The sequence below is a fragment of the Schistocerca americana genome, chromosome 11 (assembly GCF_021461395.2).
Source record: "Schistocerca americana isolate TAMUIC-IGC-003095 chromosome 11, iqSchAmer2.1, whole genome shotgun sequence".
Classification (NCBI taxonomy): domain Eukaryota; kingdom Metazoa; phylum Arthropoda; class Insecta; order Orthoptera; family Acrididae; genus Schistocerca; species Schistocerca americana.
Genome location: NC_060129.1, coordinates 93,852,507 through 93,878,118, shown reverse-complemented (window position 1 = coordinate 93,878,118; position 25,612 = coordinate 93,852,507). Strand labels below are relative to the sequence as shown.

Here is a 25,612-nt window from a genome sequence, read left to right as displayed (position 1 = left end):
CACGCTCACCGCTCTGGCTCGCGAGACATCACATCTGTCCTACAAAACAATGGGCACATTCAGAGTATTTGACTTTTCATATTCCTCGAAAAATTTTAATTGTGTAATGTATTCTTAACTTCAACAATATTTAAGAATCTTTTTTAAAATATCGACAACTAAGAATGTGTGTTTCCAAAGAAAACTAGAATTTTTCATGCGATATGTAATTGGAAACTAGATGTACACTTTCTTGAAAAAGTTATTACGTATGAATTAATTACCACACATTTGATGAATTTCATGTTAAAATGATTTAGTTTTTCAAACCGAACAAAGAAAAACACACTAAATTACGATTTTCGATTCGCCGCCCGCAAGTACACGTACCCATCAATCTATAGATTACATCGCGCATACAAATGAGCCACCTTCTTATTTTTATTACATAGTGTTTCTCGAGAAACGTCAGAGCTGGTTTTCCCCTGTAAGCTCGTGAAAAACATTAAGAACAACTTGTTTCTTGACACTGCGTGCGTGTTTCACTAAGCAGGAAACAGTTATCCATTTACACGATTCGTATCAACAGCGCGACAATCAGAGCGCAAGTGGCGTTTATGGAAACTGTGAGAGAACACGGTTTTTGAAATAAAACGTAGTTAAAGTGTGGTTAAGAAAAAACTTTGATGGCTGTTAGTAGATAAGAATGTCTTAGTTTCATTCACAGTGACGTAGTAATAAGATACGTAATTCGTGCGTTGGATCCACTTCAAAGAACGGGACACCGCCAGTGTGGGAGAGCAGAGCTGCGGCTGCTGACTGATCGTCCAGCTTGTGTTTGTTTACACCGGGTTTACTCTTATGCTGAACAAAGTATACCTGGCACAAAATAGAGATCCTGGTCGAATGTAAAGTATGCTGGCGTCAAGACACAATCAGTGCCTTCTCTGGCCGATAGCGATGGAAATACTATCGAAGACAGAGCTGCCAAAGCAGAGTTACTAAACAGAGCCTTCCGAAATTCCTTAACCAAAGCAGACGAGGTAAATATACCATAATTCGAACTAAGAACAGTTGCCAACGTGAGCAACGTAGAAGTAAATATACTCGAAGTAATGAAACAACTTAAATCAATTAACAAAAACAAGTCTTCTGGTCCAGACTGTATACCAATCAGGTTCCTTTCACAGTATGCTGATGCATTAGCTCCATACCTAATTATATACAACCCTTCACTAGACGAAAGATCCGTACCCAAAGACTGGAAAGTTGCACAGCTAACACCAATATTCAACAAAGGCAGTAGGAGCAATCCACTAAATTACAGGCACATATTGTTAACGTCGATATGCAGCAGGATTTTTGAACATATATTGTGTTCCAACATCATGAATTACCTCGAAGAAAACGATCTATTGACACACAGTCAACATGTGTTTACAAAACATCGTTCCTGTGAAACACACGCTTTATTCACATGAAGTGTTGAGTCCTGTTGACAAGGGATTTCTAATTGATTCCGTATTTCGGGATTGACGGAAGGCTTTTGACATTGTACCACACAAGTGGCTTGTAGTGAAATTGCGTGCTTATGGAATATCGTCTCAGTTATGTGACTGGATTCGTGATTTCCTGTCAGAGGGGTCACAGTTCGTAGTAATTGAAGGAAAGTCATAGAATAAAACTGAAGTGATTTCTGGCTTTCCCCAAGGTAGTCTTATATGTCCTTATGTATATAAACGATTTAGGAGACAATCTGAGCAATTTTGTTAGGTTGTTAGCAGATGATGCTGTCGTTTATCGACTAATAAATCCGTCAGAAGATCAAAACAAATTGCAAAACGATTTAGAAAAGATATCTGTATGGTGCGGAAATTGACCCTAATTAACGAAAAGTCTGAAGTCATCGACATAAGTGCTATAAGGAATCCGTCAAATTTCGGTTACACGATAAGAAATAACGGAGTACACCGAGAAAGTTAAAAGGACGACAGCGCGTTTTGTATTAGCGCGAAAAAGGGGAGAGAGTGTCACTAAAATGATACATGATTTGAGGTGGACATCACTAAAAGAAAGTTTTTCGTTGCGGCGGAATATTGTCGCGAAATTTCAGTCACCAACTTTCTCCTCCGAATGCGGAAATATTTTATTGACGCCGGCATACATAAGAGAAACGATCATCACAATAAAATAAGGGAACGGAAAGATGTAGGTGTTCGTTTTTCAGCGCGCTGTACGAAATTGGAATAATAAATAATTGTTGTGAAGGTGGGTCGATGAACCCTCTGCCAGGCACTTAAATGTGATTTGCAAAGTATCCATGTAGATGTATATGGGGCGGGTGCCATTGGTGGATACAGAAAAACCTCAAGGAGGAGCCCAAAAGATATCTTGAGCTACCTTTACTTTTACCGTAATAAGAAAGTCATATGCAAAGTTTGTTTTATTTAAACTGATTATACATATATACAAGACATTGCCCTTTATGATATAAAAAAAGGTAAAATTATGGTCCTCTTTCTTAAATGATGAATACTATGCACCTATTCATCCTGGAAAATTGGTTAATTACATCGTCCGTACTTACAACGCTACGTATCGAAGGTTCTCTGTACAAGAAAACAGTAGAATATTCCCAACTTTTCTCGACAAATGCCAGACAGAATAACGTATCAAGATTACCAGAATGGCCGCTACTTTTCTCGTAGGTATGTGTTAGCTACCTATGTGCTAGAGAGAAACGTATAAAATACGATGACGTGGACGCGCGTGCTACATAGGAAAGTAATCGATAACTCGATTGTCGAGTCGACTGTCGAAAGAAAAGAACGAACAGCGTACGGGCTGACTGGCGGGTGCAGCGCGGGTGGCAATACGGTCTGGCGAGGAGGGGGGGGAGGTGAGGGGGGAGGGGGGATGTCGGCGCATAGCGCGCGCCCCGTACATATATCCGCTGTCCAACATGAAAGCCAAAAAGAAGATTCTCAAAACCACCATGGAACCAGCCATCACCTATGGTTCCGAAATCTCGTCAATGGCCGCAGACACCAATATCGCAAAAGTACAGAGACTTCAAAACAAATACTTCAGAATTGCTGCTGATGCTAGCCGGTATCAATCAGACACATATCTACACAGCTCACAGTATACAAAAAAATCCAGAAATCATCCAAAAGAAGTCCATTAAATTCTTCCACCAATCCTCAGACTCCAAACACCTACTCATCAGGAATCTGGGAAAAAATCCACCTGACCCCAGAACCAAATTCCCCATCATGACAAGTACCAGGAACTATAACGTACGCATTTAATCAAATCATACAAGCTAAAGACACCGAAATACACACACTCAGACACTAAACACAAACACACAATCACGACGTTTTCATCCCATCATTTCGCTACCATCATCATCAGACAAAAGGCAGGGATCACATCAGATCGGATCCTTTGAACACAGGGGTTCATTACCCGTCAGACCACCTCGTCGTCCTGTTGGCGTAACTTCCGCGTTACATCGTTTGTGATATGGGGACGTGCTTTTCCATGAAGCGGCAACGCCCTCCTGCCCCTCCCCCCCCCCCCCCCCCCCCCTTGTCAACAGCCGTGCCGCCCCATACACAATCCTCATTCTCCGGTGGATGTGTTCTGTTGTTTGGCCTTCGGCAGCCAAGAACAGAATAACAACGCGTTGGTCCCGTTTCGTTTGGCAACATCGACATAGTCCACGTTTTCGCATTTACCGAACGCACGCCGGAGAGACAGGAATGCCACACTGATGATGCCTTGCCTACGTATTGGTGCTTATTTATTACACACGTGCATCGCAGCCGCGCTCCGTTGCATACACGTAGCAGCAACGCGAATGGTAGGTTTTTGGTCACCCACTGTTTACGTGGAACTGCTGGAAATCGAGGTATTGCACAGTGAGTCTGGGCCGCTTACTCACGATGATTGGTATTGTGTGTTTAACTAGGCCCTAAACTGAATTTGTGTTACCTGTTTTTACCGACACAAGAATAAAACCTTCTCTACTGGGACTGCTGCGAACATGAGGTAAACATAGTGCTCAGAGCCATTTTTTTGAACATGAGGTAAAAATGACATTCTCCTACGACTGTACTAATTAGCTGCCAGTTGTTTTGACTCCTGTTCATTACATTGATTCACAAAGGGTTCGTTTCGGCAGAATTGCCATTTTCAAGTGTTCCTCTTCAGATAATTGTTGTACTATACGTACGTCTTTGTACTTCCCACCTAGTATTACATTAGATTGTGCTTACATCTATGTGGGATGTTATTGTTGTACTGTATAAGGGTCTATGCATTTTCTATGTTATATTACGTCTCTATTGCATGTTAGAGCGAGTTTTCTGTGTTGTAACGTGTCGTTATTACGAACCACGTATTTTCTTTCGTTATTGGACTTTAAATAATTTTACATGTTGTTTATTGACAGTTGTGATGGTTAACGTTTACAGAGTAGATTACGTCGCGTAAATCCAGAGGTGGTGTTTCAGTTTCAGTGATTGTGAATCTGTCATTATGCATAGAGGTAAAAATAAAGGGAGTTGTCATGGCGTTCAAAACGTCAAGACGACGTCAGCATCGAGTGAGGTAGCGCAGTGGTTACCACACTGGACTCGCCGTCGGGAGGACGCTGGTTCAAACTCACGTCCTGCCATCCCGATTTAGGTTTTCCGTGATTTCCCTAAATCGCTTAAGGCAAATGCCGATACGGTTCCTTCGGAAGGGCACGACCATTTTCCCCTCTCCATCGTTTCCTCACCTCAGCTTTTGTTCCGTCTCTAATGGTCGCGTTGTCGACGTGACGTTACACAATCATGTCCTCTTCCTCCGAAGTCCGCCATCTTAATTGCTAGAAAGAAACTGCGAAAGTTGTCTGATGAAAAATGCCAGATGGCGTCGTTTATGGGTGTACTACTCATTCTGATCACGTGAAGAAATGTGTAAAACTGATTGCCCAGAAGAAAGCAAATGGATATTGAACGAATAAAATGATAGCTGTCTGCTGTAATATGCTTTGTTGGTTCAAATTTTACGAAACGGAAGAGTCTTCTAGTAGTCCGCATACATTGCTTTAGTAATCAGATTTTTTTTTTAGATTTCAAACGTCCGTAACTTTTTGCTCTCACAAAAGTTCCCTGCTTTCCACTTACGTAGTTCATTTCAAGTTGCTATTCCTGCTTGTTCAGACTTTGAATCTGAGTTGTGTATTTTTCGTTATTTATCTGTAAATCACTCTTAGAACAGTCGCTCTAAATCTGTCACACTCAACATGACAGTTCTGGCGTACACAAAACTTACACTGTGGTTTGTCACAAAAATCCGTCTGTTTCTTTCGTACGACACAGGGTTTCGAGGATTTTTATACGCAATAATAGGCATAACTCTTGAATATTAAGTTCTTCAGGGAAATATCAGGTGAGTTGTCCGTAACATAGGAGGCCATTTGATTGAATTCGTCCGTTAATGGTTCAAATGGCTCTGAGCACTATGGGACTTAACATCTATGGTCATCAGTCCCCTAGAACTTAGAACTACTTAAACCTAACTAACCTAAGGACATCACACACATCCATGCCCGAGGCAGGATTCGAACCTGCGACCGTAGCAGCCGCGCGGCTCCTGACTGAGCGCCTAGAACCGCTAGACCACCGCGGCCGGCGTCCGTTAATCTATACCTTTCCATCAGTGGAACATTCTAAAAGGCTATCAGTCGTAAATAATTACAGTCGTAGCTGTAACGTGACTCGAGGTCCATGATCATTTTGAAGAACCAGAAATACGCCTCAGCACTTGGTTTCCCTGCATTCCGCACAGGACCGGAACGTTCTTCATCCTCCTGCGTTTCTGTCGCTTTCATTTAACTTCACTTGTCTGTGCTTTGTTACTAAACAACGTAACAATTCGAACTCGGTTCTCACTGTGTGAGTGACGGTCAAGTATTGTTACGCCAGTAGCACGGAGCTGCAGCACACAATACGAACCACAGAGGGCGGAGGTCGTTCTTCTCCGGCATCGAATGGACCAACATCGTTCTTCTCAAGTACATCAAAGCTTCGACGCGGATTTTCAGTTGACTTGATCGATTTCACGAAAAACTTTGGCATATTGCAGTACTTCCATTCCTTTCTGAGACGACATCACGAATAAAGTTTAAGATTTTGATGGACCTCGATCGTTATCTCCGTGCGTCCTTCGTATATACGTAGCATCCCTTATCATGCATACTTACGTTCATGACTGTATCTGTATGTTGCACGAAATTCGATCTCCTGTGTGATTAGGATTGCTCTATCTAGTTGGGACTCGTCGGCACACTCTTCATACAGGGCACTAGAAATGAAGCAAGTAATTCATTTATTAAAATTATTTTTATTTAGAACACATTTACAAGTAATTTGTTGCGGAGAAATAATTGGTACACCACATATTTCTGAAGATTTCACCTCTTTCAGCAAATCTTTTTTTCCCTTTACGTATTTATATAACTCTATGCAAGTCAGCTTGTAGTTAAACTGGCACTGTAAGATTGATTCCACAGTCCCTGTCAGCAGTCGACTTCTTTCGTCAGTGCACTGGGTCGACGTCAGCCAAAATGCTCTTTCCACAGTGGCATTGTGTGCGGGAATAGAACAAAAATACTCGCAAGATTCTAGTAGTCGGCATTTGTGTTCAGGATTTTGGGTTTCCTTAAGAAAGGAAATCCACCTTTCTTCCACGGAGTGTTAACAGTTCATTCCCCTGAGTTTCGAAAAGCTCTTCAGACCTCTCTCTCATATGTTATTACCGAAAACAATTGTCGCCTGAAATATTCGCATAATTTTTATTCAGGTACATAGCAGCGTTTTCAATCGTCGAGCAATCTGTGGTTTCAGATGGCGTCATCCAATCAAATACCTGATCTTTATGAAGATAACTACCCCATTTCTGTACCATGTTATGGTACAGAAAGCCATTGTGTCTAGTTCAAATTCTGAAATCAAATTATTTCTTGGTTAGGGTTCTCATTGTTTAATTTCTTCAAATACATGTTTGTTTGCATGCCCGTAAAATTGGCTGTGTTCCTTTCATTTAGACACCTTTAAGTGTAAATTAATATATTTCTTACTTCAATAATCGAGACTTTACTCTTCTCGTTTTTTATACATTTTTCAAACAGAGCCAAGTTTGACTGTAGTAACGTGAAATAAATTTCGCGCATGGGATTACTGAAAAAATCCAATTATTTTAAGTGGCCTCTTTGGCGTCAAAAAATTGTCCAAAGGTTAAGAATTCTCTCAACTGCGGGCATTAAGAAGAGCCATCTTGCTTTTCAATGAGATAGAAGAGTTTGATGATTTACATCAACGTATAAGCAGAACTTACTCAACTTGTCCTCCCAGAGTGTATTGAAACACAATTACGTATTTTCACGACGGTTGTTTCAATGTCTAGAGTTAAGGCTGCAGCAGCGCTTGATACTAGTACTGTGGAGATTACGGGCAGGCCATCCAGTTCCCTCTACATTGTTTCCTAGTCGCTCCTTAATTTGGTGAAACACATTCCGCTGAGCGCGTCGTTGAAGCCCTCCGAAGTTATTGGTATTGCCTCCACTAAAGCGATTAATTTATCTGATGGAATTTGCAGTTGTCTTAAAGGGTCTAAAGAAAACTTTGCAATTGTCTCCGATGTTTCCTTATTACGTGACTCAAACTTGAACAGCTTCTTTTGGATTCTGCCAGTTTCAGCTAAGTAGTGGTCAACTAAAGGAAACACCTTTTCGGCCTCCTGGTTCGATGCGTCGGTGCCAGTGTTCTAAAATGAAACTCTCTGCAAATGTTTTGTGCGTTCATACACGGAGTGTGGTGCGATAATATTTTTAACAATCGCTATAGCTTTGGTTCTGGCTGTAAGACTGCTTTGCTGCGACTTTGTAGTCGGGATACATTGAGGCATTCACTTTTACGTCACAGTCGAGAGAACTGAAGGACTGACGATGCGTGACAACTTCGTAGGCCGCTGTTAGTTCCGCAGCAGCAACGAGTAATTCTTCCTCGGTATCTTCTTTCATCATGAATGTAGCCATGGGCTTTGATGTCGATGCTACCGCGAATCTATTGGTAAGATTCTTCGTAGGAAGGTGGATACCTCACGTCTGGCTTACCTCCGTGAGTTACTGAGATGAAACAGCAACGAACCTCTATATATATATATATATATATATATATATATATATATATATATATATATATATATATATAGTGTAAATGAACGCTTTAATTGTAATTAATTATGACACTTCCTGAAACTTTACTGTGCCTAAGTAACGTAATTCAATAAACATAATGAAATTAAGCATGGTAATTATGATTAATAAAATTTATGTAACTGTAACATCCCACTTACAATTGTCCACAGCTCGTGGTCTAGTGGTTAGTATTGGAACCTGACTATCACAGGGTCTCACGTTCGATTACCGGCTAGATCGGCGGATTTTTTTCTGCCCAGAGACTGGGTGTTCCTGTTCTCCTCACCATCATCATTCAGAAAAATGGGGAGACTGGAATGTGAAAAAGATGGATGTTGAGGGCCCTAGAAACAAACCACCACCACCACTCACAATTGTCTATGGTTGTGAATCATGTTTACTAGTGGAAATCATCAGCAGGACTTCAAATGCTGCTCATCACTTAATTTACATCTGTAAATATTTTTGTCTGTTTCATTTAGCAGCATTTTTCAAAAAATGGTTCAAATGGCTCTGAGCACTATGGGACTCAACATCTTAGGTCATAAGTCCCCTAGAACTTAGAACTACTTAAACCTAACTAACCTAAGGACATCACACACACCCATGCCCGAGGCAGGATTCGAACCTGCGACCGTAGCAGTCCCGCGGTTCCGGACTGCAGCGCCAGAACCGCTAGACCACCGCGGCCGGCAGCAGCATTTTTCTTCACAGGTCAACGAAGCGGAAGGGAAGGACATGAGCAAACTTCTGCAGCTGGTCAAACTGTTTGAGTGGAAGAATTAAATTCCAGCAACCATCTTCATAAAAATCGCTACATTGCGAATCAACAGTTTGCGGAGCTGATGTAAAAATTGGGTTCTGAGTAAGCAATTGCATTGAATTTAGCGTTAAGGCAATTTAAATTAAATTACTCAGTGCTAAACTGACTGTATCTTCACTAAGAAACAGCAGTCGCAAAACACAACAGTCCATTACATTTTGCTTTTCGGGTGGCACATGTTGAATACAACATGGTGCTATACTACTGCACCTTTGTACTCCTCGGAAGACGTCAGCACCATACATTTAACACTGTCAGAAGTAGTTGTAACAATGTGTAAAGCGCAGCACGTGCATCGGCTATCAACGTGGCAATGAAATGACCTGGATGCTTCCCATAGGTGAACAGAAATTGTGTGTCCGGTGCCTTCTCTCTGAACTCGTCTTCTCCTCTACCACCTCTCTTCCAGGCCCACTCACGTACACCTCCAAGGTCTGTACCTCGACTGCAGCTTCCTCTAGACCTCTCACTAGTCCCAAAAGTCTCGGTTCACCCCGCGGCTCTCTGTCGCCTGTTTCTCTTGAAGTGTACCCATTTCAGTGGTAGTATTGAAACGTCCCCTTAGAACAATTTAAACATATGAAACGTCCACTTAGAACAATTGTACAAGACTGTGCTTAACCTGGCACACAATAATTTTAGCGCAACGCAATCTGACTATCAAAAATCCCTGCAAAAGAATGGCCCTGACAAACATTAAACTATACCTTTCACAAATAACTTACCTCACAAAAATCTTCGTTACTGGAACTACTGCAATACAGCGAGCACCACTACTGCCAGCTAAATAAAAGATTCAAACTACTGAAGGCACTAACTACTGATAGGGATAGTTAGCAAATGAAAGATATTAATAGAGAACAGACAATGTATTTACCTTAATATTCATAATTGACATCCAGTATTACAAATTATCAAAACTCCGCCATCTCTCTCCCCACATCCACCACTGCTGGCGGCTCACCTCCAACTGCCCAGCGCTACGCGCTGTTCGCATCCAGCTATAGCAGTTCATGACAACAATGGCAGACAACAATGCAAACTAGCCACATACTGCACACAGCACAGCCAGTGATTTTCATACAGAGTGCTACGTAACGTTGCCAATAAAAAAACATAAACAGCAAACTTACATAAAGAAAACATAAACAGCCTACTTACATAGCCCCCATGCTCCCCACAAAAAAATTTTACAAATATTTTTGGCCAGTGGCCAATACAGATTTGAAAAATTTTTTCATAATTACAGTAAGAAAGATATCAAATGCACACACTTATTAATACAATGTTGGTCAACAGCTAAAATTTCTCACAGTCAATAAAGACAGTCCTGATCATTCACCATAGTAAAACTGCCGTTTCTTTTATCAAAGTCTGAGCAATAAAAGGCAATGCACACGGAAGTAGTGGATGTCCATGCAGTCTTGAAGAAGTAGTATTGTCCTTCCAACGGTAAGACAGTGCGGATTCTTGAAATGCTGACAGGTAATGGGCCACAACAGAGCAAACCCACAGCAGAGTCATTCGACATTTTGAAGAAGATTGGTAGGTAGGTAATCACAGAGTAGACCTACTGTAGTCCTGGTAGAGATTGTGTTAATGGTGGGCCACCAGAGGTGCAGACCCACTGCAGTCCTTGTAGAAAGTGTGGTATTGGTGGGTCATCAAAGATGCAGACCCACTGCAGTCCTTGTAGAGATGGCCAGCAGCCATCTGTTGCGACTGTGCAGGTGCACAATCACCATTGAAGAGTCTTGCGTATAATAGAGCAAGTCCATAACCACCACTTGTGCACTCACAAAGGTTTTGGAATTGTCTTTAAAACCAGCAATGCTGTTATCCAGTCCCTTGCTGAATTAGTAACACACGTGCAAATACTAACAGTCCCTACTTCTCACATATTGTCCATATACTATGACCAACAGAAATGTGTGCAGTGAAATGAATGCTTTCAAGTTAATAATATGATGAACTGGTGTCAATTACAATTATATAACATAAGAATACAATTACAAAGATACAAAATACATCATTAAAAACATAACAATACAGATAATATTTGTAGTAATAGGGGCTTTACAAAAGAATAGAAATAAACATATACATCAGTGTTACAGGAATGATGACATGTGTACAAAAATAAAAGATCAGAATCACTTTTGAAATGTCAACTTCACACATGAGCATTAAAACAAAACAGAATAAATAAGGTCTAACATCTTTACAAAGAAAATAACAGAGTATTAGAAAAATTCTACAACATAGCTCTCATCAGCTAAACACATAAAGACAGGAAAAACACAAATACACAAGGGTACACAAACATATAGCGGAATAACACAAAAGGAAAGGACAGGGTCTGTTTTCAGTGTAACATTTGGTACTGCAGTCCACCCCAAAACTTCATTCCCTATATCTTTCCTCGTATTTCATCCTTTGTTTCCACCAAAAAAATTCTATCTAAGCATGCTTTCTCCTCGTATATAATCCTTTGTTTCCACCAAAAAAATTCTATCTAAGCATGCTTTCTGTATTTATATGTTCACACATTGCTTGCCTCATCATTTATTTCCAAGAAAATCCTACCTATACCTCCTTCCTGTATTCTATTCATATTTCTTTCAAAATAATTATTTCTGATGGTACAATACTCATTGGGGCCCAAATCCTTTTTTCGCAATGCATTCTTTACCTATTCTCCATAGTCAGTTTCTTATATAGTCTACCCCCTCTTAAGCTAACTTAAATCTACTGAGCTCAGATATATATACCAAGGGACGAGGCAATGCAGCAGAACATAACAAATCAACACAAACAGAAATGACAAAAAAATGCAAATTGGCAAAGCTAGCAGCATAAATTAGCAAAGCAAGTGCAATATTACAACTAATATAAGGCACTGTGCAGGAAACAAGAAAAACTAGCTTAGAAGAGTAACACAAAGTCCAATTCAGTAACACTATGCCTGGCAAACAGCAGCAACTTATACCTAAACACGACATAGCTCAAGCAGAAAAAAATTACAGTAAAAACAACAATGCAGACAAGGGAAATGCATATTCACATCTTAATGTCTATGTAATTAAAGTGGTGCACCATAACAACTTATTGTAAAAAAAATATTACCATGTACTAGAAAAGAAAATTATGTTTTACTGTTACTAGTTCCTTCGTATTGTTCTTTCCTTTCCAAGTGCTCCTTTTTTAAAGAATGTGGATCATAAAATAATTATTTAATAGATCTGTTGACAGAAAGAGTTCACATTAGCAAATGCATTTTATTTTATAAAAGCAATGCTGCAACACAGCTGGAAACCAGATATTAAATGAAATAAGCTACTATGAAAAGCAAAGCATAAAAATATCATTCAGTAGTCATGTGACATTTCATTTCATAAATTAATGGCTCTCAACTCTCGTAGAAAGACACTTGTCATAATCAGGTGTGCAGATGTACGAATATTTCCCATCAATTCATAAGCATTTCAGTAATTAGCACAAAGTGCGAGTAATCATATGTTTTCAAGTAACGAGTGTGTCACATTAGCGATGAAAGGCACACCCTAATGGCTTGTTCTCCAGGTGTTTGACACAGCTGTGTGCCCACAACGCATTACAAAAATCATATGTTTTCAAGTAACGACGTGTCGCATTAGCGATGAAAGGCACACCCTAATGGCTTGTTCTCCAGGTGTCTGACACAGCTGTGTGCCGACGACGCACGTGCAGGTGGTCACTTAACTTTCTTATGGAAATATTTACGACATTTTTCCGCTACAGTGACAGTCTCATATAAAAGTTTCACAGGTCGAGAATTTACGTTGCAAATGTGTAGAAACAAAATCCTATGAATATAACAGCGTCCAAAAAAGTTTCGCCGGCATTGTGATACATTCACGCATCTACACACACATTTCATAATTCTTAAAGTATGATTCTCGGTTTCCAACATCCTTTTTCACAAGTCAAGAGTCCCTAACTTCTATTCATTATTCATATACATATAAACACGTAATCACATTCCTCATATATGGTAGCATCATCTTATTGACATAAACATACCTCAACAGCATAATACACATCGTCGTTGTAAAAATAACATCATAACACCTCAGTCAAATCTCAAAAACGTCGTAGCTTCCTCCAATAATTTCAAAACCTAAAGAAAGTTCTCTGCTCATTTCAGTAGTGTCATCTACCTCAAACGTACTTTAAAAATCATGATCTCATACCAAATACATCATTCAAAGCTCTCATAGTATCACAATGGTTCTGAAAAAATATGAACATTTCACAAAGTACAGACAAAATACAATTTCATAAGTGTGAAGTTACCCAACTGTGTAATTGCGTAAACATCTGTCACTGACGTAGTAAAAAGGTTTGTCTCTCTCAGTTAAATGATCAGATAGCTGTGTAATTTATGTGTTAGAGAAATATGGTACCGATGTGTTAAATTGTATAAGCAAATACCATATTAGCTAGGGCTCCTTGTGCTTGCCAAACACATGGTACACAAAGTAGGCGTGTACCCCCCTGAGGTTTATTGTAATTATACCCTCAGGTGTTACAGATTACAGCTATGGAATGAAATGTATTACAGAAAACCTTTGTATCATTGTACTTCAAATATCTTTGAAAATAAATGTTTTTAGTACAAAATTAATCACTCAAATACATGTCCTGTAGCGCTAAATGTGCGTCTTGCTGTAAGATAATCTCTGGGAAGTGTCGTAGTTATTGTCCTCCGAAAGCTAAGTTCTGCAGAAGTCAATGTACTTACCTCATGATAAACAAAGTGAAATGATTTGCGTATAGATATCATACTTATTACGCTTATTGCCGTGATGAAGAAAGTACTGTGCTGTAACGTATTGTTGTGCTACAGAAAAGGCTGTTTCCTTGTAGCAATAGCACAAAAGTCACCACTAAAACATGTCTCACTTTATAGAAGAATTCAGAAAAAACTGTGCAGATATAAAACAGATACACCGCAAAAGCAATATTGTAAATTGTCACGCATTAGCAGCGTCGTGACAAAATCGTGTAGCTGTCACATAAACTAACCACTGTGTCATCTGGCATTTCACAGAAAGCACCTCAAATCCTGAATCCACTCTCAAGCAAACCAAAATGTTGCATGAAAATTTCATTAGCAGTACTGGTAAATGTTCTAATCGTGCAACTAACAAGCAAGAATGTACACACACAATTACAATGTGTCGTCTGTTCGCAATAACAATGCATTAGCAATTACTTGTCTAAGTTACCTATGTTCTTGGCTGGATGGTTAGTTAGCTTTTAAACATAGTTGCATGTTAACAGTTTCTCAGTGTGACAAATTGTACAAGTAGCGTGAAGTGACAATTGCAAAGACTAAGTTAAAAAGCAGATTATCTGTCAATAAATGGTTTTACATGTGAAATATGGTGTAAACCTTTACTCTTCCTAGTACGCAGGATTTCAACTTGAATGCAATTATCATGCGGTATTCGTCCGTAAAGAATACGGGAATTTTTCTCAAGGTTAGCGTCAATGTTATTTTTCCCTGAGCCAGCGGTCGCACGCGGCTGCCTGCGGTGTGAGTCATTGTCTGTTTCTTTGTTGGCGCGCGCCGTTACTGGGATTAGAAGGCCTAACTTCCACAAATTCGGCTTGCCGAGAGGGCCCAGCTATGTTTAAAGCTCGCCAGTTCTGATGAAATTCACGTCTGTCGTTTTGTCGGTAGTTTACATAGTTTCTTTCTTGTCTGTCACGCGGTGGAGAATTTCTCTCTGAGTCGTAACTGCGTGCTGGACCGTTGCGTCTAAAGTTATTCTGTCTCCCGTGATAAAAATTGTTCTGGTTGCTAAATTGTCTGTTTCTATGAGGGTCTCTGTCATATTCATTACTATGGAAGTGCGATCTTTCTCTGTAACTATTATTACTCTGCCAGTGGTTGTCATATGGGTGGTGTCTGTTTTGGTCACGATTTACGTTGTAAGAATAGGTTTGTCGTGGCCATTTATTGTTTCTGTCGTCACGGAATTGTGACGGATGTGACCTGTAGTGATTGTTTTCCTGTTTTCGCATCCCGCGACTGTCTATGTCAATTTCCAGTTCTTGTAACAGTCCCTGAAAAGCTTCAATGTCGTCTTTGCAACGTCCTGCTAAAATAATATGCCGTAAGTGTTCAGGTAATTTGATTAAGCAAATGCGGATGAGTTCTGAGGGGCTGTATGGGTTTGACAGGTACTGATTCTTGTGCAACATGTCTTCAAAATATTTGACAAGACTGGAAAATTCAGATTGTTCAAAGTGTTTCATCATCATAATGCTATGTTTTACGCGGTCTTGTGTAGCTTGAGACCAATATGCTGAGAGGAAGGCATGGTAAAATTCTCCTTCACTGTGGCAATCGTGAATGACCGATCGCATTCTTACAGCTGGTTCATTCTCTAAGTAGCCACACATAAATTCTAACCTGTGCTCCAATGACCAGTTGGGAGGAAAACAATGAGAGAATTGATGGAGCCACGCTTGTGGATGAATGTCGTTGGCAGAATTCTTAAATGTTTTGAATTTACGTGTAATAATGAACAGCGTATAATCAAAATCATCGTGTCGGCGAGTAGCATGTCGGTCATTGTTACGTCGTGTCGGCGGCTCGATCTCAAAATTCGGTGCCCATTGCCAATTTCTTTCATAATTACCGAAATGCCCTGTGTTATTATTTTGTGGCTGTTCCGCATTTCTGTGTCCCTCTTCCCGTATTGGGGCGCGAGTGTCCTCTGAAATACGTAATTCTTGTATTACCTGTGTCAGCTGATCTTGTACTTCCCGCATTTCTCTTTGGTGTTGCGTATTAATTTGATTCAGATTTTGTTTCAGTTTCCTAATTTGTTCGCACTCTTCTGTGTCATTAAAGACTACCGGTTTTGCGTCATTCAGATTATCATCTACCTTCGTAGATAAGTTAGTGACCTGATCCGAAAGTTCGGCTACTTTCTCTGATAATGAACTAATTTCCTCCATGTGTCTTTCTGAACCAATTTTCAGAGTATCTACTGTGTCCTTTAAGTTTTCCTGAGTTTTTGCAAGTTGCGTAACCGAATCGGTAGATGCAACTGAGTCAATTTTAGCCCGCAAGGTCTCATGATTTTCATGAACAATAGTTTGCAGTTCTTTTATGGCTGCTTCGTGATTCTGTAATGCATTTTCATGCCGCGAAAAAATAGGTTGAAAATGCTCACAAATTTGTGTTTTTACGTCATTACACACTTTCTGACACTTCGATACAATGTTATGTAACTCAGCAGTTAAATCTTCACGTGTTTGTTCGAGTGTGGTGTCTAACTTTTGAAGCTTTTGCTGTGTTTGTCTCTGATTTTGTTCCATTGTGTCTAACTTTTTAAGATTTTGTTCCACTGTGTCTAACTGTTGCTGTGTTTGTCTCTGGTGTTGTTCCATTGTGTCTAACTTCTGAAGCTTTTCTCCCATTTGTTGCATTAATTGTAATAACAATGCATTGGTGTCTGAAACACTTTCCTCAGTGCTTTTCGGCAGTGAATTTGCACCGGCAACATTCACATTTTGACAAGCTGACAATGTGTCTTGACTTATTTGAGAAAACGGTGAGGACGCAAAACCTGAATCTACAGTATTTGCAAAATTGTGTCCTATCATTTCGGATTCCTGAGGCGAGCTGTTGCCGACCGATCGATCGATAATGCTTCCCTGTTCACTACCTGTTTGACTGTCTACGCCATTGTTTGACGCCCGCTCCATTTCCCTATGCACAGTTACCAAATTACTACTTTGAACATTAGTTAACTCATTACATGGTGGGGCCAACACACTGCTTTCGTCTTCACTGTCATTTCTTAGTTTACTTTGGAGCCGAGTGTTACGTTTTTCACACGCCATTATTGTCACAATATTTCATACGATAACACAGAAAAGCACAATTTGAATAGCAAAAATAAGAGAACACATTAACATAGCACTGAAAATAATATCTAGTTAATTGCAGCAGCGAAATACTTGGCGCAAAGCTACATGCATGCCACAACTGTTTTACTGTACAACAATGAAAGACTGCAACTACAAAGGAGATTCTCTCTACAATTACGCACTAGCAATAAACAAAAGCTACACTAAATACACAAACTACAAGAAAAAATCAGAAGATTCCAGTGAGGTATCCTAGGCTAAGGGTCGACATATGAAACGTCCCCTTAGAACAATTTAAACATATGAAACGTCCACTTAGAACAATTGTACAAGACTGTGCTTAACCTGGCACACAATAATTTCAGCGCAACGCAATCTGACTATCAAAAATCCCTTCAAAAGAATGGCCCTGAGTAACATTAAACTATACCTTTCACAAATAACTTACCTCACAAAAATCTTCGTTACTGGAACTACTGCAATACAGCGAGCACCACTACTGCCAGCTAAATAAAAGATTCAAACTACTGAAGGCACTAACTACTGATAGGGATAGTTAGCAAATGAAAGATATTAATAGAGAACAGACAATGTATTTACCTTAATATTCATAACTGACATCCAGTATTACAAATTATCAAAACTCCGCCATCTCTCTCCCCACATCCACCACTGCTGGCGGCTCACCTCCAACTGCCCAGCGCTACGCGCTGTTCGCATCCAGCTATAGCAGTTCATGACAACAATGGCAGACAACAATGCAAACTAGCCACATACTGCACACAGCACAGCCAGTGATTTTCATACAGAGTGCTACGTAACGTTGCCAATAAAAAAACATAAACAGCAAACTTACATAAAGAAAACATAAACAGCCTACTTACAGTATACACGGATGGCTCGAAGGTCGATGGTCATGTTGGGTTCGTTTACGGTCATGCACGACATACTGAACAGCGCTCCTTGCAAGATGGCCGCAGTGTTTCCACTGCAGTGCTGGTAGCATTCTCTCGCGCCCTTGAGCATATCTGTCCCTGCATCAGAAGTCCTTCTTCATTTGTAGCGGCTCTTTGAGCACCTTGAGCACCTCGCAAGCTCTCCACCAGTGCTGTCATCGCCATCCTTTGCTAACGGTCATCCAAGAGCCTGTTTACATCCTCAAACAAAGTGGACGATCAGTCTTTCTGTGGACCCCAGGTCACGTCGGAATCCTGGGAAATGAATTTGCTGAAAGTCTAGCCAGATAGACTACTTGTAAAGTCTGGAGATCGGCCTACCGGAATCTCTTGTTTGGTTCAGTATTATGCCGCAAAGTTTTCGAGCTCTGGTATACAGAATGCTGCTCCCTGACTTTGCTGAATAAGCTACGAATGGTAAAGGAGACGACGAATGTGTGGTAGTCCTCCATGCGAGCTTTTCACAAGGACTACATCGTCCTTTGCTGGCTCCTCATCGGACATACTTCGCTGGCTCACGGTCACCTACGTTGCGAGGACCCACTTAAGTGTCGCTGTGGTTCACACTTGAGTGTCTGAAATCTTATTGGACTGTCCAGATTTAGCCGCCCTGAGACGGACCTTTAACCTTCCTGGCGCACTGCCTGCAGTGTTAGGTGGCAGTGCCTGAACAGCCGATCTAGCTTCAAGTTTTATTCGAGAGGAGGATTTTAACATTCAGTCTAAGGGTTGGCATGTGGCCTTGTCTTCCATCCCTTCACCCTACCTGCATTTTAACTCATCCCCGCCCCGTCTGGTGCTGTCTATTCGACTTGGTATTCATCTTTTCAGCATTTGTGTTTCTCTTGCCCTTTGCTCTTAGGCTGGGTATTTTAGTGTGTGGCAGTGGCTGGCTCATCCATTTTTATTACTGCAGTCAGCCAGCCAAGGCAACCTGCTATATTGTTTTTAACACTTTTAACAGCTTTTCTTCCTTTCCGTTAATGTTTCCTATTTTTGCTTGATATTTCGTTTCCGACTTCAGTGTGATTACTCACAGAGTCTTACACATTTTCTTCCCTCCCAGATTTCATGCAATAATAGCTGTTCATTGCGTAATGGCAACTGCAGTGCCACTGTCAGCTCGTAAAGAATGACGACAGTGATAAGCGTCACAAAAACTGAATTGTACCGAGGTGAGCAGAGCAAAACATGTATCAGGCCTCAGGAAAACTTAGAGGCTGTAGCCAGGTCTTGCCCTTGGGATTTAGCAGAACAGCCAGTGTGGCCGTTAGGCTAAAATGTTTGGAGACACCCGATATACGGCATAGGCCCCTAATTTAGCTTTCATTTGTCGAGAATCTCTTGTCCAGCACAAAATTCCAAGCGACTGGAAAAAAAGTGCATCCATATAACCAGAATAAAAATACGAATCTGCAAAATTACAGATCAATGTTCTCAACATTCGTCTGCTGTAGAATCCTTGAACATGTTATCAGTTGAAAGAAAATAAATTTCCTTTATTTAAGAGCCTCTGTGTGCAAATCAGCGCAAATTCAGAAATAATTGCATGTGTGAATCTCGCCTTGTCATTTGGCATGATTATACTGCGAACTCAGGTTGAAGGGCAAAAGGTAGTCCATACTCCTAGATTTCCGGAAAGTATCTGCAACTGTCGCACTGCAGCCTGTTAATGGACATAGCAACAGAAAAGGTTCCCAGATATGTGAGTGGCTGAAAGACTTCTTCAATAATAGAATCTAATATGCTGTCCTTGTTGAAGAGCGTTCATCAATGACAAGGGTATCGGCAGGGTGGTGTGAGAGGATCCCTGTGATCCTCCATATACATAAATGAGCTGGCAGACAGGGTGGGCAGCAATCTGCAGCTATTTGCTGATGATGCTGAGGTACAGAAAGGTGGTGTTTTTGAGTGACTTAGCAATGTACAAGGTGACTTAGACGAAATTTCTTGTTTGTATAATGAATGAAAGCTACCTTTAAACGTAGAAATATCTAAGCTATGGTAGATGAGTAGGAAAAACTATCCAGTAGTGGTCCACTACAGCATTAGAAGTGTGCTGCTTGACAGTCACGTCGATTAAATATCCTGGAGTAACGCTGCAAAGCGATATGAAATAAAACGAGCACGTAAGTAGCGTAGAATGGAAGGCGAGTACGCAGTACATTTTATAAATGAATGTGTAAATAACCTGTAAAGTAGATGTCTATGGAACGGTAATGCGACTCATTCTTGGGTACTGCGTGAGTGTTGATCGTCACCGGGTCGGATTGAAGGAAGGGCATCAAAGAAATTGAGGCAGGCTTCTAACATTTGGTAGCAATAGGTTTGAAGAAAATGTTACAGAGCTGCTGTGGAAACTCAAATGTCAATCCCTGGGGGGAAGCTGATGTTCTTTCAAGGAACACCATTGAGAATACGTAGAGAATTGGCTTTGGCAGCTGACAGCAGAACGATTCTGCTGCTACCAGCGTACATTTCGCGTAAGGACCCAAAGATAAGATGCTAGGAATTAGGACTCATAAGGAGGCATATAGACACTTGTTTCACTGTCCATTATAATTATCCGGGCTGTTATGCCGTGGTCGATTGATGAATTCTGTGTCAATTCCCAACGTTTCGTCTCCGACTGCGGGAGACATCTTCAAGGGGGTCAGTAGCTTGATGGAAGGTCCAACACACCCAGTACAGTGAGTAGCGAGCCAGTGGGTGTGTTGGACCTTCCATCAAGCTACTGACCCCCTTGAAGATGTCTCCCGCAGTCGGAGACGAAACGTTGGGAATTGACACATAATTCATCAACCGACCACGGCATAACAGCCCGGATAATTATAATGGACATGATATTTCCGCCCGTGAAAGTCTACATTTTAGTACTTGTTTCACTGTCGCTCTACTTGGGAGTGGAACAGGAAAGGTAATTACTAGCAGTTTCCTAAATACCGGGAGTGATTATGAGCTATAGATTCGCCAGGCCTTGTTTGTATTGCTCCTGATCTCCATATTTAAAACCTTCATTGTTTTGTAACACTGTACAGCGACTAGAAATTACAGAAATAGTATCTTCACCCCTTTCTGTCGACTTCTTGTGATAAATACAGGTGTTTGATATTGTATTGTTGAAGACACGTGGCTATCACCTGTGGCTATGGAAGGATGTCATGCAGTTGTGACTGACATGTAATGGGCGATATTTACCCGCTGCTGCTGAGCACAGATCACCTATGCCTAATACATGAATTTACGGTGCTGTGTAAGGGCAAATGGCTGTTCAGTGATGCCTTTTTTCAGAAACATTCACAATGGCAGCCGCCAAGGAGGTGCAAGAGGCTGCTGCTACGGATGCTGGGGAAGGGGCCACGGTGACTCTGGTGGCCGGGGACACGCGGCTGGTGGCGCACAGGGCCGTCCTGGCAGACAGGAGCCCCGTGTTCGCCGCCATGCTCTGCCAGGACACGCCGGAGGCCAGCAGCAGTGTGGTCACCGTCCCCGACGTCGAGGGCCCGGTGCTGCACCAGCTGCTGGCCTACATGAACTCCCTCCATGCTCCCGAGATGCCCCGCATGGCCCCAGAGCTGCTGGCAGCTGCAGACAGGTACGGCGTGTGGGAGCTGAAGGTCCAGTGTGAGGAGCAGCTGGCCAGTCAGCTGTCAGCAGAGAACGCGGCGCGCACGGCAGTGCTGGCAGTGAGGCACTCCTGTCCCAGCCTCGCAGAGGTCACTGTCGCCTTCATAAAAGCCAACTCGCTGGTGTTTGCCACAGCGGGTTGGGCCGATGCGGTCCTCAACCACCCTGATGAGGTGGTCAAAGTGAGTCAGTTGCTCGGTGGGCCACTAACAGAAACCAGGTAAGTGCGACACAAGATGATCACCTGCACTCTGTCACCATATCTGTGTGTGTGTGTGTCTGTGTGTATTCAAGGCTATAATGTTTGCCACTGAGTTTGTATAGATGTCTTTGTCCTGTAAAATGCAGCTTCTTTGATGCCTACAACAGCCATTTGCTGCTACCTCAGAATACTTTTGTTGCCTGGCAGATTCAAAGAGAATTGTTAAGGCTTTCGTCACCACTTGTTGACAAACTGGCTACTGGCTTCTATCTCGGGTTCTTTGGCCGATGTTCGTCTGATGATTTTACTGACGTTTCGCCAGCACGAGTGGCTGACATTGTCAAAGCTTCACCCTCCACTGCCAGTGGTGAACTGGAGCCCACCTCGCTGCCGCAGATGGGATGACTGGATGATCAATCATTACCAGGATGAAAGAACATAAGAGACATTGCAGGTTGGGCCAGCTTGAGAAATCAGCCGCTTATTCACTGTAGAAATATAAAAACACGTGAATGGCTTCAACAAGAAAGCGGAAAGCCTTAAGGTAAACGGATCCTGGATTCCTGTCATGCAGCGAACGACCGTCGCAGGTAGCAAGAGTACAATTGCACCGGAAATGACCGTGGAAAAGCCCCCAGACATTGATGCAACAGGTACATATGGTCTCTGGCTGTGAGCTCGGCTCCAGTTCATCACCGGCAATGGAGGGTGTAGCTTTGACAATGCCAGCCACTCATGCTGCCGTAACATCAGTAAAATCATCAGACGAACATCGGCCAAAGAAACAGAGATAGAAGCCAACAGGCAGTTTTGTCACATTCAGACATATCTCTAAATTTAACAGTGTTTACCAGCAGATGTCATGAAATAGCCCAAGTTTTCATAGCTTCAAAAATTTTGACCTTTAAACAGACCCTCCTTATTTGTTGTCACTATTAAATTGCATGTGTACAAAACGTTGCCCTACGGCTTTCTCCATCAGGTATCTCAACAAAGGTACAAACTCTTTGTATACAGCATCAGTCATTTTGCTGTTGGCACAAAGATGTGTTGTTCAGCACATAAGCCGAAGCAGTGATGTGTCTAGTTTGGGGCCAAGACGAGCTGTGCCTCAGGCCTCATTCTGTGCACTGTGCAGGTCACTAAAATCCTGTTTGCGTAAAGTAGAGTTTAAAGCGGTGTAGTGTGTCTTCTGCAACTGCTACTTGCAGTAAAATACCTAACAATAGTGTCACGCTGCGTAAACACAAGAAAAGATGATGACTAAGTGTGTCACTCATAACCAGCACCTGGTACAAAGTAGCCTACTGTAGCACAGATCATGTTGAGCAACAACATATTTACAGTTTTCGATTGATGATGTAGCTAATATAGACCAGAGTAAATCAGTTCATCTAAAGTAGATAGTCAGAGCAATTGCTATTCCGAACTCGGTGTTTACAATCTGAAAACAATTTTCTCAGCACAATCCTTTATTGTCTTTAGACGGTACAGGAAAACTTTTTAACTACATTTAAGGCACAGCGGATGAAACAGTTCCTCATTAATGTCTTGTATAGAAGATTCGCAGAAAAGAAGGTGATGTGAGCGTCTGTGCACCCATGTGAGGTTGATCATTATGCATGCAACCTGTGACCAGCTCAAAGGATAAGAACCCAGGCCTAACGGCAGCTCTGGGTGCTCCCATACAGTGTGGAGTCTCCCCATATTGTTTCTCTCTGTTCAGCCATCATGCAGAGCACTCGTAACACTGACTCCCACAGAAGGGGTTTAGTGGTCAACATGCTTTGCTTGCTTCCTTGATGAAAAGGTGTCATATTTGTTTGCCTGTCTTTCAAGTTTTCTGTATCTCCACAAAACTGTCCAGTAAATACCACAGGATTTCCTTCAGATAGGGTGCTGCTGATGGCCTTCTCTACCCTACCCATTGCTGCTGCTGTACCTTCTCCGATAACCAGAACTTTGAAGAGTCACTGATATTTAACTTCCATTTGTTCCACACCACTTACTTATATATTCCCCTGAATTTCTGATAGCTAATAAAATTTTTGGCTAGACTTAAATATTTATGCAATACTTTGTGATGTTTACTTACTAGAAATTTTCTCTTTTGGTTAAACTGGCTGCGGCCGGCCGAAGTGGCCGCGCGGTTCTGGCGCTGCAGTCTGGAACCGCGAGACCGCTACGGTCGCAGGTTCGAATCCTGCCTCGGGCATGGATGTCTGTGATGTCCTTAGGTTAGTTAGGTTTAACTAGTTCTAAGTTCTAGGGGACTAATGACCTCAGCAGTTGAGTCCCATAGTGCTCAGAGCCATTTGAACCATTTTTTTAAACTGGCTGCACTTCCTAGATCATTGATAATTAACTTCTAGCCCCTATTGTTAATTATTCAGCCTGGTTCTCTCTTGTTTGGTTAGCATGACATGAAAATTCATGTTTGAAACACGAAATATATTAAAATGGCTCTACATTTTCTTTAAAGAAGCTGTTTTCGAAACACATCACCCTTGAATATACTATCTAATCGCATTAATGTGACAACCTGTCAAAGGCCTGAATAAGATCCTTTGGCAGCACAACGTATGTGGGAAGAGAGTCAGTGAGTTTCTGGAAGGTACAGACAGGCCAGCTGCACTAGGCTTCTCAGTTTAGAGTCCATGGCAAGAACAGCTCACTCGAGGTAGTCCCAAAGATCCGCGATTGGAGTGGTGAGGGGGAAAGGGGGGAGTTGTAGGAAGGCTGGGAAATATGAAAAAGAAAATATGGTGCCTGAATCTAAATTTAACGTGATCAGCGAATTGAAATGGAAAGGAGGATGGCCTGTTAGAGGAATGTGACGATATCAACAGGATGAGGAAGTTGTGGAAAAGGTCAACGCTGAATAGCAACCCAGGAGTAATTTTGAAGAGTTCAGTGATTTACTTGTGTCATAATTAGCAAAACAATAGCAACAATAATTCAGTTTTGGAAGCCATTGTCACTCCCAGAAAATCAAGTGACAGGAAGAGAGTATACAACAATAGTGAATAGGTATCTCTGTATGTAAAAAGAGAGAAACAACTAATAATCATTGGGTTGCTGTAATAGGGGAAGGTAAAAAGAAATAGTTAAGAGACATTATAAGATTATTGGAAAGAATGAGAGAGGGGACAGTTTCCTAGAATTCTGAATTAAATATCTACTGGTAACAATAAACACGATCTTAAAGAGTCAAATCAGAAGAAAGTGGAAAAGGCCTCTTCTGCCTCAGCTCCTCAAGATATGGAGCACCTTGGTCGCGCCGCTGCAGTTTTGCATAACATCCTGTCCCAGCATTGACGCACATATAGAGCAGAAACTCTACCTGTTATAGATTACTTTTCTGGCTGTTCCAAGAAATTTAGTGCTGATAGCACCACCTACGTTTATGGGAGATATGGGGGTGGGGGGAGGAACTGAGTTTCTTCACATGAGAGTAACAATACGGCTCCCTGTAGTACCATGGCTGTTATTCCCTGATATCTTCACATACTATTACCCTGTCCCTTCTTCTTGTCACAGTTTCCCACATATGAGTATCCTCACCTGTTTTGTGGAGAACTTCCACAGTTCCTTTATCAGTTCACATCTTTCTATAGCCTCCCATTCTGAATGTGGTATTCTCTTTTCTTGCTTTTCTCACAGCCCACGATTCATTTTCATTCACTACTCAGCTCCAGATGTACATTCTCAGATACTTCTTCTACAGATTAAGGTCTGTGTTTGGTATTTGTAATCTTGTTTTCTGAGGAATGTCGTATTACCCTGGTGGAGCAACTTTCATTGTCCCTCATGTCTATGTTGGTTGCTAGTGTGGTCCT

General features: G+C 41.5%; 1 protein-coding gene across 1 annotated transcript in view; it reads left to right on the top strand.

Moving 5' to 3' along the window:
- LOC124553295 (protein roadkill-like) overlaps positions 1-25,612 on the top strand; it is a 54,706-nt gene that overhangs the window by 17,121 nt on the left and 11,973 nt on the right. The window contains exon 2 of the mRNA XM_047127176.1: positions 21,236-21,791. Coding sequence (XP_046983132.1) covers positions 21,236-21,791 — 556 coding nt within the window. The remainder of the gene's footprint in view (positions 1-21,235; positions 21,792-25,612) is intronic.